The 14,883-nt window shown below is 31.6% G+C and overlaps 1 protein-coding gene across 3 annotated transcripts in view; it reads left to right on the plus strand.

Moving 5' to 3' along the window:
- Positions 1–6,341: 6,341 nt before the first annotated feature.
- LOC126881641 (zinc finger protein 227-like) overlaps positions 6,342–14,883 on the plus strand; it is an 84,621-nt gene continuing 76,079 nt past the window's right edge. For all 3 annotated transcript variants that reach the window (XM_050646015.1, XM_050646014.1, XM_050646016.1), the window contains exon 1: positions 6,342–6,999. In XM_050646015.1, the coding sequence (XP_050501972.1) occupies positions 6,765–6,999 (235 nt within the window). In that variant the 5' untranslated portion in view covers positions 6,342–6,764. The remainder of the gene's footprint in view (positions 7,000–14,883) is intronic.

Raw genomic sequence — 14,883 nt, forward strand, 5'->3', positions numbered from 1 at the left:
CATCGATTTTGTTTGTATGTGCACTATTTAACCATACTGGTGCACAATATTCTGCCACTGAAAAAACCAAAGCTAGAGCAGAGGTCCGAAGAGTATCTGCAGAAGCACCCCAAGTTGTTCCAGCAAGTTTTGTTATTATATTATTTCTTGTTCTCAGTTTACCGGCTGCGTTTGTAAGATGGCTTTTGAAGGTGAGTGTTCTATCAAGTGTGATGCCTAGATATTTGGGGTTGTTTTTCACATAGTTTTTTAGGTCGATTTCGCAATTTTTCAGTTTTTAATCGCTTATATGTCAAAAACTATCAACTTTAGAGAAAAGTCACTAAAGACCTTTTCTGTTTGGAATGATCCAAAAAACCTAAAAAAATTTTGTTCCATGCAAAAAAATAATTTTAGGAAAAAAACAAAAAAAAAAACGTTTAAAAAATTTTTGACCAACTTTTGGTCCTGGCAACATGCAAATTTGTTAAAAGGGGTCCTTTTTGAGTAAGATTGTGCAAAAAATCCGAATTAGAATATTTCTCCTAGCGGATGCGCAGTGGCTTTCTGGACTAATAGTAAAGCAGTCTATTTTACAGCAGTAATTTTACAAGATATAATATACAGTTATGTTCCAGTGTGCTGATCTTAGAGTAGGGAGAATTTTACTCTTCCACGATGAATTCTTTCTTGACGAGTAAAATTCTCCCTACTCTAAGGTGCTAATTAAATAGTGTTTTTGCGGATTTTTTAGTTCTGTGAAAAACAAGATATTGTTAGATTTTTTTTAATTTTTCTTGTTTATGACTCCTGCAACAATAAATGAATAACTAAGCTTAAATTTTTTCCATGTTCTATTTTGTTTTTTTCACTGTCGTGTTTAACCAGTTGTACCCAGATCAGCGTAGTGCTAGTGTTTTTTTTATGGGGGTATATCACTAAAGTTAATAATTCATAATGTTTTATTTGTTTGTAACACATATCTGTAAAATATGGAAGACATCACTACGAGCTTCGAGGTTCCAGATGTACCTTAAGGCGAAATTACACGGATCAACCAAATTGAAACATTTCGGTTAAATGAAAGAGAAATTAAAGCAATGCTATTTACAAGGTATCTGGAAAGTGAACTATTCAACACATATTCTTCGAAAGATGTCGTCGAATGAAGTCATGCGTTTAGGAGTTGCATAAAAGAATTATCTAAAAAGGAGCTAAGGAAATGCCATCGTTGGTGGGTACGATCATGGGTATTAAGAAGGCCAGCATTAGAAGCCGTTTTTGGTTGATTGTTGTATTTTTGTTAACTCACAGGTATAACGAGTAGGCATACTTTTAATTTTCAATTTTATGTCTTTTTCGGTTATCTACAGGGTGATTGATTAGTGGGGTAAAGCTCAATATATCCGCTATAGTAATAGATACCAATAAAACTTAATAACAAAAATTGTAGATAACTTTGAGATTCATATTACAAAATTAGTTAGAATGTTACAGGGTGTTCGATAACCTAGTGACAGACCAAACTTATGTTTTTTTAAATGGAACACCCTATATTTTATTTTTATTCGAAATCCTGTTAACTTCTCCATCACAAAAATATAAAGGTTTGTTATGTTATACAGGGTATTTACAAACTTATAACCAATTTTATATGAAAATCGTAACAAAAGTTCAACTCCCTGTATAAATAAAAATACGCAAAACAGCAATGGTTTATTATTGCCATATTTTTTACGTATTGTCAAAATTTTCAAGAATGCTTTATATTGCTAATTTTCTTTATATCAAATACAGGGTGAGTCAAAACGCAAGTACATTATTTTCTCAGTAATTTTAAATGGAACACCCTGTATTTTATATCACTATTGAAAAGTACCATTACCGTACTTTAATTTTTAGATAACATTCCCTATGTCTAAATTTATTAGTTTTCGAGATATCTTCATTTTTCAATGGACCAGTAGCGTGGCCACGCAAATCACCAGAATTTAATAAACTGGACTTATTGTTTTGGGGTTACGTTAATAATGAAGTTTATAAAATACCTCCAACAACAAGGGATGAGATGAAAAATAGAATACAAAGTGTATTTCGATGCGTTAATTTACAAATGCTTGGTAGAGTAAGTAGCTCATTCAATGATCATTTTTAGGCGTGCATAAATGTGTTAGGAGGTAATTTTGAACACCTTATGTAATTAAATATTAAAAATATTTTATTAAAAGTAGCTTCTAATTTTTCAAACATGTTTTTTTTGCAAAATGTATAACTGATAAATTATTTTTCGTTCTTTATTTGTTACATTTACATACAAAAGTAGTGTTTAATTGTTTTCACAAAATGTCGTATTTTGTGTTTGTGTGTTTTTTTGTAAAATTTATTACTAATTTTCTTTCTTTATTTGTTACATTTACATAAAAAAGTAGTTTTATTGTTTCAAAAATGTTGCATGTTGTGGTTGTGCTTTTTTTGTAAAATTTATTACTAATAAATTATTTTTATTTCTTTATTTGCTAAATTGTTTCACTGATTACCGGATTGATAATCAGTAATCGTCAATTGTCAATTCAGTCATAGCTTACTTAAAATTAGATAAATTTAGACACCTAAAATAATTTGCTATGAACAATGAAAATATCTCGAAAACTAATAAATTTGGACATAGGAAATGTTATATAAAAATTAAAGTACGGTAATGTTACTTTTTAATAATGATATAAAATACAGGGTGTTCCATTTAACATTACTGAGAAAATAATGTACTTGCGTTTTGACTCACCCTGTATTAGTTATAAAGAAAATTAGCAATGTCAATAATTCTTGAAAATTTTGACAATAAATAAAAAAATATGGCATTAATAAACCATTGCTGTTGTGCTTATTTTTATTTATACAGAGAGTTAAACTTGTTACGATTTTCATACAAAATTGGTTATAACTTTGTAAATACCCTGTATAATATAACAAACCTTTATATTTTTGTGATGGAGAAGTTAACGGAATTTCGAATATAAAATAAAATATAGGGTGTTCCATTTAAAAAAACATAAGTTTGGTCTGCCACTGTGTTATCAAACACCCTGTAACATTCTAACTAATTTTGTAATGTGAAGCTCAAAGGTGGCTAAAATTTTTGTTATTAACTTTTATTGCTATCTATTACTATGGCGGATCTATTGAGCTTTACCCCACTATTCAATCACCCTGTATAGGTACCCACCACTACTGTTCAAATATTCAATTAGCGATTTAATTGCATTTTTACGACAATCTCGATTTTTATAACCATTCGATTTATATATAGGGTGTTTGGTAAAGAATGGGCCATAGCTTAACCTTAGATTCCTGAGCTTAAAATAGGTCGATTAAAGTGAACTTACTATCCAATATCAAACATTCATTATTCATATCCGATATTGAAAAGTATATTTTTATCACCCCGTATATCACATGAGCCAATTTGTTATGGTATAATACATGTACGGGTTTCTAATTTAGTTCACGAATTTTAAATTGTAAACAATAATTCGGGCAATTGCATTATTTAATTTGATGATCAAATATATTTCTTTGTTCTCAATATTTGTAAATATACTCAGCGCGTGGCTTGACACCAATACAAGTGCCACCGCTGAGAAAGAATACACATTTAGAATCATTCTCAAGAATCACTTCGACCAGGCCAGAGGTGCCTCTAATACTTCATTCCTTCATACATTCAATATGTAGCAAATAGAGTCTTCAACTGAAACGCGTATAAGTCAAGTCAGTACTCGAAAGTTCTCCCGGGGTGTAGGTCTCATTAATAAATTCTCGTATTACTATTTGGTGTTTCCATTCTCTCTGAAGAACAGCCTTCACTGAGCCCCACGAAATTATACACTTACCTTAGTACAAAAGTTGATAATATTCGAAATACTAAAGTCAAACTTAAACTTTTATTTTATTCATTCTTGAATATTTCCTGACAGGCATGGAATAACAACACGAAATTTGGTAGAGGGGCGTTTTTTGGGGCGAGAAGTCTAAATTCGCCACCAAAAAGACGTATTACCCATAGGGCGCCACATAAGTCTTTCAGCGCTCATTTAATACGTTTAATTTTTTTATCCCCCACTCTATACATACTTTTTGAATCAAAACTTTTATTCTCTTAATATTTTTACTTAAAAAAGGTATACTAAATTCGTCTCGCTAAACTCGCTAAAACCATAATAATTTCCAAAAATGTGTCGCAAATTCTTTTAAATGGGATTTGCGATACAATGACAAATATGAGAACTTGCACAATTTCTTGATTTATAGTTTATTTTTCGGGTGTAACTCCAATGATATTACGCAAAAATTATGTTGCACCGCAGAATTAAAATGCGTTTATTTCGAAAACAGTTGAGATTAGCGAGATGAATGTAGGATATCTGTTTTAAGTAAAAATTATAAGAGAATAATAGTTTTGATTTAAAAAGTACGTAGAGGGGGATAATAAAAAATTAACGTAATAAATGAGCGCTGAAAGACGTATGTGGCGCCCTCTGGGTAATACATCATTTTTGGTAGCGAATTTCGATTTTTCGTCCCAAAAAACCTCCGTCTACCAAATTTCGTATTTTTGTCCCATGCCTGTCAGGAAATATTCAAAAATAAATAACATAAAAGTTTAACTTTGACACCCTGTATTTCGGTTATTATCAACTTTCGTACTAAGGTAAGTTAGCTTAAATCATCGACCTATTTTAAGCTCAAGAATCTAACGTTAAGCTATGGCCCATTCTTTACCAAACACCATGTATATGTGTGAATACTTTTTCAAACGTTCCAAGAACAGATGCGTGTGCTCTTCCTTCCACCGTTGATTGATGTGCTTCCACAATAATACCCAATACGCTGTAAAAGTAAATCGTGCAATTCTTGTGTTAAACGTGTTGAAGATTGAACGCTAAAATTGAAAATATTGAGCATGTTCGATTCTTTCAACGCCATTGAACGGCAACATTCAATATATGAATCAATTTGGTTGCTTCATCCAAATTGAATGGTAAAACTGAACCGTGTAATTTCGGCTTTAGGTACGGCTCTTGAACATTAAGGCCCGGTCTTTTCACCTCCGAATAAAAGTTATTCGGAGGTTTATTTGACAGATTTACATGTAATCTGCCGGATAAACTTCCCAATAAATAGTTATTCGGAGGTGAAAAGACCGGACCTTAAAGTTTATTCACAGATCTTGGCCGGATAGCCCTGGCAGCTATGGCCAATCAAACGAAGAGAAGAAGAAAAAGTGAAAACGTCATTTTTCAATGAGTTTTCCTACTAGTTAGTCTATGTCCTATGGTTTTCGTTTCGTTGTCCTTGGCCGTTGGTTTTGGGGTTTTGGTTTGCGCAATATATATTCTTTATCTATGGGTTTGCGTTTGCATTCATGCCCCGCTCACTCTAATAAAAAACATGTAATCGTATTTATTTTCCTTCCATTTAGTCAGAGGCGCTGATGTCGGCCTTGTGATTGGTGGAACATGACTTTTGACAAATCCTGCGCTATCTGTGAATCTGTAATCTGTGTTCGTGTTCGTTCGTTCGTTGTCGTTTGTCGTTCACGCAGGGTTACCATGTCTAGGGATTTTCCCCGAATCTAGGGATTTTTTGTTTTGGAGCTCTGGAGGGATTTTTTTTGAAATCTAGGGATTTATTAAACTGTGCTGGCGCCATTTTTTGTTGTTATTAAAGATCTTTTTGTTCAAATATTATTATTATTGTCATTATTTATTGTTCCCTGACATAAATATTCCTAAGTAAACATTAAAACATTACCTAATCAATGATTAAACATAGAGTTAAATATTAGCATAGAGAGAGTGTCATTCAGAGCGAAGTGACGACACCATCTTTTTTATTTGGATTAGTGCTGTTTCACTCTTACGCATAGTAAAGCTGCTACAGTTGTCCTCCTCTTTCGTGCCTATATTCACACTGAATGTCATTATAGATTCTCGATACAATGTGTTAGAAGGAGATGCAGCAAACCAGTCCCTGAGATCTTGTCGTCAGGAAGCGCGGAAGGTAGGCTCCCTCTATGTTAATATATACCTCTATGTGATTAAAGTGGATTAAACATAGTGTTTAATAGGTTATAAATTAAATTGACAGCTGTCATCTGTCAATTTCTTCTTTTTTGGGTCAAATTAATACGATTTAGGGATTTCTAGGGGAAATTGAAGCTCCCGTCTAGGGATATTCTGAAATTTCATCTGGCAACCCTGCCCTGGACGCACACTGGTCAGGGTTACCATGTCTAGGGATTTTCCCCGAATCTAGGGATTTTTTGGAGCGCTGGAGGGATTTTTTTTGAAATCTAGGGATTTATTAAATAACAACAAAACTATTTTTTGTTGTTATTAAATATCTTTTTGTTCAAATATTATTATTATTGTCATTATTTATTGTTCCCTGACATAAATATTCCTAAGTAAACATTAAAACATTACCTAATCAATGATTAAAGTGGATTAAACATAGTGTTTAATAGGTTATAAATTAAATTGACAGCTGTCATCTGTCAATTTCTTCTTTTTTAGGTCAAATTAATACGATTTAGGGATTTCTAGGGGAAATTGAAGCTCCCGTCTAGGGATATCCTGAAATTTCATCTGGCAACCCTGACACTGGTCCATAGAAGAGTGCACTGGTCCACTGGTCTACTGGTCTGTGTTTGTGTTTGGCGTTTGGTTTTAATTACTTTGTTAAATTATTTTTGATAAACACATTCAAAGTTTAAACAATAAATAATGGAAGTAAAACAAGAAGTTAGTGATGAGACGTGTCAAGCAGAAATGTATTATAATGCTGTTGATGAGGGTCCTTTCGATATTTGTAAAATTGAAATTAAGAATGAACCCCTAGCAGAAAGTATACCTGATACATTTGATTATGTGACCTCAAAGGAAATTCCCATAAAAACTGAAATAAAACAAGACGAACATAAACTTAAGTCATTTAAAGAAAGACAAACAAATCCAGGAGGTAAGTAAACCACAAGAGTATGTACTACTATACATAGTATACCTAGGGTCTCCGGGGTTGGAGTTCTATCAACCGAAACATGCATCAAGGTATTCTATTTCAGCTCTTCTTGACCTGCTTAACAATGTTCTTCTATTCTGCCCTATCAGATATTTTAAGATTCCCCTCTACATCGTCTATCCATCTTTTACGGGCCCTCCTCTTGTTCTATTTCCTTGGGGCCTCCATCTCTGGGTTACTTTCACAGCTCGATTATCTAGCATTTTTTGTAAGTGACCAAGCCAGTTTAGTCTTTGAGACTTTACAAATATAACAATATCTGCACTCTGCATTAGTTCATCCAGCTCATGGTTCATTTTAATTCTCCATGAACCATGGCTGCAGTATGTTGGTCCAAATATTATTACTTAGTATTTTACACTTAGATATTCTCAGTTGATTTTCATCAGGAGTTGAGAGGGTCCACGTGCAGCATTTGCTCCAGACATAGGCAATTTCAGTTAAAGCTTGTGTTGTAGGACCGTCACCATTTTATTAAAATTTTTAAATAATTGAACAAATACATTGGTTTGATTTGAAAGTATGCTGGTCAAGTTTTATTAACCTTTCGTTACTTGCGCCAACTTTTTGTGATCGGATACTCGCGCACGGTGCAGGAGACCGGGTCCAAAAATATGGGTCAGCAGTGTTTTAAAATTATTTTTTTTTGCAAAATTGTGTACGATTAAATTATTTAATGAATATATGATCATATAATTTTGTAGATATGCGTTTGTGTTCACATTATATTACTTTAATCAAAAATTTAATAATTTTCATTGTTATCCATTTATATGTATATACAAAAACTTTGGAAGTGAAAAAAAAATTGAATATGGTTAAATTTGTTTACTAAGAACTTTAGATCTTAATTCAATACACAAAAAAATTAAAAATAAAGAGTAATTGTAGTAACAAAAAAAGTTATAAAAATTAATTAACGTTTTTAAAACATGAAATACACAATGGTGTCACATTCATTGGAACAATGGTGTTCCAAACACAGATATTTTGAGCATATTTGGCAGTAAAACTTTGTTTTTCTATTTTTCTTCCAATCACAAACAGCACAGCGATCTGAAGTTCCTGGTGTTACGACTGGTACTTGTTCTGTTGGTAAACCACATATCTCCCTAAACCTCATTCTGATGGTTCTGGGTAAGTTATGTATTTATATTTATATATATAAATAAACTAATCTATAAACATTGAAAATAAGGAAAAGATCTTAAATTACCTTACTAATTAAAAATATCGATGTGTGATCCAAACACAAAAATTGGTACACAAATACTCGCACACGGTGTATGGGACCGTGTTGCGTAATAACAAAAGAACAGTACTATTTTTTACACTGCGAACTGACTTTACCCACAGTTGATTGACCACTGCAGAGGAATACGAAGTAGCCATTCAAAATCCCCACTACAAGCAGAGTTACAGGAATTTATTTACAGGCCCAGTCTCCCACACCGTGTGCGAGTAACGGAGGGTTAATATTGTTCTGAAGCTATTTCTTTGCATTTCTTGGCATTTTTGTAACTAACTATTCTGATTGGGAAATAAGCCACAATTTAACTTGAAACAATAATTTGATTAACGTTTCAACTTCCACTTAAGATGTTGTCAAAATACAGCATTTTGATATTTTGTGAAACATTAATATTATTTTTTTAAATTAAATTGTGGCTTATTTTCCAATTAGAATAGTTAATATTTATTAAAATTAAATTCACAAATCTGATCTCATCTGGCTATCTGTGGGCAAATTTTCAGCCAAACCTAAGAATATGTATTTTGGGAATTGAGGAAAATGTAAAAAGCATTTTAACGTTTTCTACTCTTCTTGGATGTCGTCTATCAAGGAATTGCTGATGATAAATTCTTATTGCTAGTAGCAGAGTTTTGTGCTCCTAGCACAAAAACCATATTACTCAGTTCCTCATTAGAAAAATTCATATTAGTAATGGCAACAAAGCAACTGGAACTATAAAAATAGTATAATGTCAAATGTTTAAGCAAAGTTAGTCTCATAGCCAACTAGGTAGAATATTATATATTTTTATTAATATTTTATGCAACAAAAATCTTAACTACGTAGGTATTTTGATGTCTCATCCAATATTAATTAATTATTAATTAATTAATCTAGACTAGTCTAGTAATTAATTTTAGATTAATATGTTTTTTCGAAGAATTATTTTTAATTGAATATTTTCACGGCCATAAATAGCCTAATAAAATTTCACGTAATTTTTGTTGCAATTAATATTTGGCTCAAAGAATCACAAATAACTCACAAATTAAAGCACTTACAGGTATAGGGAATGCTTAAGAAATAAAAAAGTACCAAAAAAATATCATTTCATTACAATACTAAAATACAGGGTGTTCCATTTAAGAAAACTTAGAAAATACACATTGCGAGTTTCGACCAATCGTGCATACTAAAATTAAACATTTCGCTATTCTAATAATGTTTAACAATAGTAGACAAATTAAAAATCGTTTGAATATACATAAATAGAAATATTGATGTCAAATCACTACAATTCTACAGGGTGTGAATGTTGCTATGAAATTAACAAATAAATGTAATTATCTTTTAAACTACCTCGTCTAATATTACAAAACCCTATATTTTATGAAAGAAGACATCGAGGAGAATCCAAAAATGTAAAAATATACAGGGTGTTCCATTAAAAAAAAAACAAGTTTGGGTCACCCTGTCAATACTGGTAGCCCTGTATATTTGAAAATATTTTTAAGTTATGGCCCTATCTGTGGCCCAACTTTTACCTAAATAACTTTTTGAAGTTATACTTCTTTAGGCGCGTTGGAAGTAAATGTATATGTGTGCGAATTCATCAAGTCTCAGTTCTGTGAGCAGCTCAAACGTTATACGTGCTCTGATTGGGTAATTACAATGACCTGTCAATTGTTCAATAGGTATGTCGGTTATTTTATTAATACGTCAATGGGTATGTGTAAATAAATGTTCTGTATATTAGTTTTTATTGTTGTGAAGACACAGACAAAAGCAAGTTTTGTAGCGCGATTAATTTTATGAAACAGCCCCACGAATGGAAGCCATTTTTATGATACACGACTAATTGGATAAACATAAAGATATACTTAGACTTGATAAAATTCGTGCTACATAATATCTTAGTACCTCGGCTGCTACTGTCTAAGAGCTTTAAAAGGGAGTGGATTCTTTAATAGATGTTATGATATACTCTTATTAGCTTAGAAAAATTAAAAAGATAGAAAAATTTAGATAAGGATGTAGAATAAAAAGATAAAGGAAATACAAAAAATAAAATATTGGGCGCCATTGGTTACCTAAGGGAAACCAATACTTTATACAAAAAATAGAAATAAAATAAAGAAAGATAAATCAAAATAAAACAGAAAACATAGTAAAATAAAATGATATACATAATATACAAAATATTATAATGTAACTTACCTCCTTTACTTTATACTCAAAATTATATACTCAGTCAATTTTTTATTGTTCTTACGATTCAAGAGAGAAGGAAAGAAATAATAAATTTATATGTTGAAAATCAAACATTATTTATTAAAAAACAAAACAAAATGAATCTCTGATCTCTGTGTTACAATTAGAGATCTAGATTATCAAATAAACAAAGATAAACGAAAAACTTTTACAAGCATAAAAATGATACCTTTAACAATGAATGTCCTGTTTTCTTCTGTTGGTTGGTTGGTAAGTCCAAAACGCTATTTCACTACGCGAGAAAACACTTCACTGTTAATAGCTACAGCAAACAGTACATAAGGTTATCCTTTGTTTATAAAAAAATATAGAAAAATTCAGCATTCAACTCGAACAAAATTATTTAGTTAAACTCGAACAAAATGATTTAAAGTTCAATAACTGGAACAACATTTACTTTTACTCGAACAAGATTATCAAAAGTTCATTAACTTTGACCAAAATAAAGTATGTGAACGTACTCCATGTTTTAACTGCACTGTTAAACATAGTAATGCGAAAATTGAAACTCTTCTCTCCTACTTCTGGTTCTGACTGCTTAAAAGAAATTAGTTGATACCAAAATTGGTATGAAATTATAACGACGATTCGCTTAGAAACAGAGAAAATCGCCAGAGTTCACGATACACCATCACATTCACCGGGCTGGAATCAACCTAGCCGGCTGGGAAACTGGAAAATTACATTCCGAAACACTCAATGGAACTCAACTGCACATGATGGCCCTCATGGAACTGCTTAACAGAACCGAACATGATGATGGCCCTAATGGAACTCCTTAACAGAACCGAACATGATGATGGCCCTAATGGAACTGACTCTTGGGACCGCTAACTCAATCCTTCTAAACTTGGGTTCCTTCTCCCAAAAAAAAAAGAAGTTACCTCCTACCTTGACCAATAGCGGCCATACCAAACATTTCTCTACCAATCAGGTGGCAAGAAAACTTACTCAGGACGTCCCATAAATGTCATGATTTTTGCTTTCTACCAATACGGACTCGTTATCTTCTCAATAACAAGTTCCCTAAGTTTTCACGAAATGTGATGACTCACACTATTACAGTTAGTTTTTGCGAACTCAATATTTAATGGTTCTACTAAAAACATCGGCTTATCTAGCTTGAGTCTTCTTGTTTCAATACACATACAATAGGTTTCTTGTTTGTAAATATCATAAACCTTTCTTGCCAGCTACAACAACGCTGGTGGTTCTAGGAGCTTAAATTTCGAAGAACAGATAGATAAACAAAATTCGTAATATTCATCATTGTGGGAACGTCGGATTGACAAAACTCACACTATGCGGAAGATCGATATACAGGGCGTAGCGAAAGTTAAACTGGGTCGGAATTTCAAATATTTAGACGGGGGGACTTTGAGCGTGTTTCAGTTTATAATTGTAGTGACTTTTTAAATAGTTTTTAAAAGCAGCAGGTATGTAATTCTAAAAGTTTCAGTATTGGGACTTCATTAAGTTGGAGGGTCCGAGAAGTTAGCCACATTAGATTTTCATAGAACGTTGAATTGAAGTTTGACAGTGTTGCCATGTGATTATAATGTATATAATGTATAATATATTGCAGGCTTCAAATATACAGAGAAAGCTTCAAAAACTACCTTTTTACATTATTCTATGGATTTTGATATTTTTTAATTCATGTAAAACACGAAGGAATAAATATTTGTTGTTTGTTTTGATATTCATTGCAGTTAATTACTAGAATTTTTTTGTGGCAATTGCCCTGATAGATTCCTGGAGAGATTTGGCAATAGAGTCAGAATGTTTAAATTTCTGTTTGCCAGATTGCACAGTTGTTCCGCAGATATACATTTTATGATTTTCTTTTTATTATATTATAAATATTTCATTTTATTATTTTATTATTTGGAATGAATGTACCTGAATACTGAAATGCCCTTAGTTACTGAAAAGTTTTCACTTCGTCAGTACGCTATTTTTGTGTTTATTTTGTATTTTTTAAATATTAAAATGCCTATAACTATTGTAGCACGTGAAAGATAGTCCTTTTACCCATATAAATAGCTATAACTTCCATTTTAGAGAAATTATTTTTCCTAATAGTACTGTGGACTTGTATATCTGTATTTTCAGTTGCATATATTCTGGAGCCTGGTATTATCACAGCTTTTTAATATTTCTGTGGACCTGTTTGTATATCTGTGTTTTCAGTTGCATATATTCTGGTGTCTGTTATTATTTACATTATATTTAATATTTCTGTCTTTAATCAATGTTTAGTAAAATCGTAAAGCAGCAGAATTTTACTTATTTTACACTTTTTAACTTTATAATTGATACTAAAATCTTGTTATGTCGACATAATTAGAGAAATTTAAAAAAATTTCTCGTTATTTTATCTACGTAGTTAATGTTTTCCATGTTAATAAATAAATTAACAAAAATATATCACATGCTCTTTTCCGATTTATTTTAAGAACACATGGCAACACTGTCACGCCTTCATTTCCTTATATCTGTAGCTAACTTCTCGGACCCTCCAATTTAATGTTGCCCCAGTATTGTAATAAAAAATTTCATACCTATTTCTAAAATGTACCTAGAGAATATTCACCTAATATATTGTTTTTTTAGTTTATCTTTTGTTGTATTTTAATATTTTAATTCCACAAAAATCAAACTAATTTGATTAAACTAAGAAAATAAGCAACTGTCAATAAATAAAACTTTCACTTGGTGTATCTTCTCACATCACTCATAATGTCTCGGTGGCTAAATTCTGTGTGCAGTGATCTAACAACCTGATATAAGCATTTTCAATACCCAATGTAAATCTTTATTTTTTTTTATACACTTTATGATTAAAGTATATTTATTAATTTTTATTTTCAGAAAATACATATTTAGTTAAAATTTTTGCCAACAATTATTGTTCAGCAATCATTTCTTTGTTCCATTTTTTAATGTGTTTGCGTGTGTTTTATTCTTTTATTTTTTTAATTTTTGGTATTGTTTTAATAAAAATGTTTGGAAAATAGTAAGTATTAAAATTAGTTTATTATGTAAATAAAATATAAATAAACTGTTTAAAGTACATATATTGATTTCTTTGAAATCATATACCTAATAGAAGTATAACTTCTTACGTGCGTACAAAGTACACACACATTCTTCTTTTTGTATCTCTTACGAAAAACGAGTAATTTTACTATCTTGCACTAATGCCCCATCCTATATAGAAGCCAGAAACGCAGGGTTTTTCAAACATATTTGTATCCTTGAGGACACTTCAGTTGTATTGCATTTTATTAATCTTTAAAATTAGATTACAGTAGAACCCCGTAAATCCGAACCCCGCGAATCCGAACTTTCGGCAAATCCGAACTTTCGGCAAATCCGAACCAACGGAAAGTGAAATAAATTTAAAAATTCAAGACAAAAACTTAAAAACATGTTTATTATACAGAGTAAAGCCAGAAAATTGGACAATGTAGGATTACTAGGACTTTGACATTTAAAATTTCTTAAAAATAAATATTATACTTTAATATATAGGTTTATAAAGTGTTTATAAAGGTTAAACACAAACTTACTTTGGTTCTCTCGTAGTCAACTTGAGTCCAAAAATATTGTCCACACTCTTGCGAGAACGTTTGGCTACTCAAAATCACAATGAAAGCTTTGAACTACTAGTTAAGGCTAACTTTCGGATAATCCGAACTTTTCGGAATCCGAACAGGCTGTCCCCCCAATTAGTTCGGATTTGCGGGGTTCTACTGTATTTCTTTGTTATTACACTCATTTTCCCTGATGTATTCAAATATTATTTATACACTGCGTGTCAGAGAAAACAGGCACCTCACAAAATGGGTCATTTTTGATGAGTCGAATTTCCTAAACCTGTTGTCCGATTTAACACTAGAAAGTCTGGCTTAGCATACCTACCTAGAAAGCCGGAAGGGGTCATTTTGGCCCCACGGTCTTTAATCGATTAAAACTCAGTTTAAAAGAAATTAAATCTACTCTAGACAGTAGAATCTAATTTTATTTTTTACTTTTATTGTTTAACACATTCGCTGCCCATCAAAAACATTCGGAACACCATACAATTTGCAGTTTTTGATATTTGCCACACATTGCCTTGTTACAACCGTGGCAATGATTGGAAGTATGATTTCCTTTACAAAATACACTCTGGGCCAAAATTAACGGTCCACCTTAAAAATGGGTCATTTTTGCTATCTTATATCTCCTAAACCTGTTGTCCGATTTAAGCGATTTTTTTAATATGTTATAGCCTAATTCCTTGACAATATCGTAATAATAATATTGTTGTT

The sequence above is a fragment of the Diabrotica virgifera genome, chromosome 3 (genome assembly GCF_917563875.1).
Source record: "Diabrotica virgifera virgifera chromosome 3, PGI_DIABVI_V3a".
Lineage (NCBI taxonomy): Eukaryota > Metazoa > Arthropoda > Insecta > Coleoptera > Chrysomelidae > Diabrotica > Diabrotica virgifera.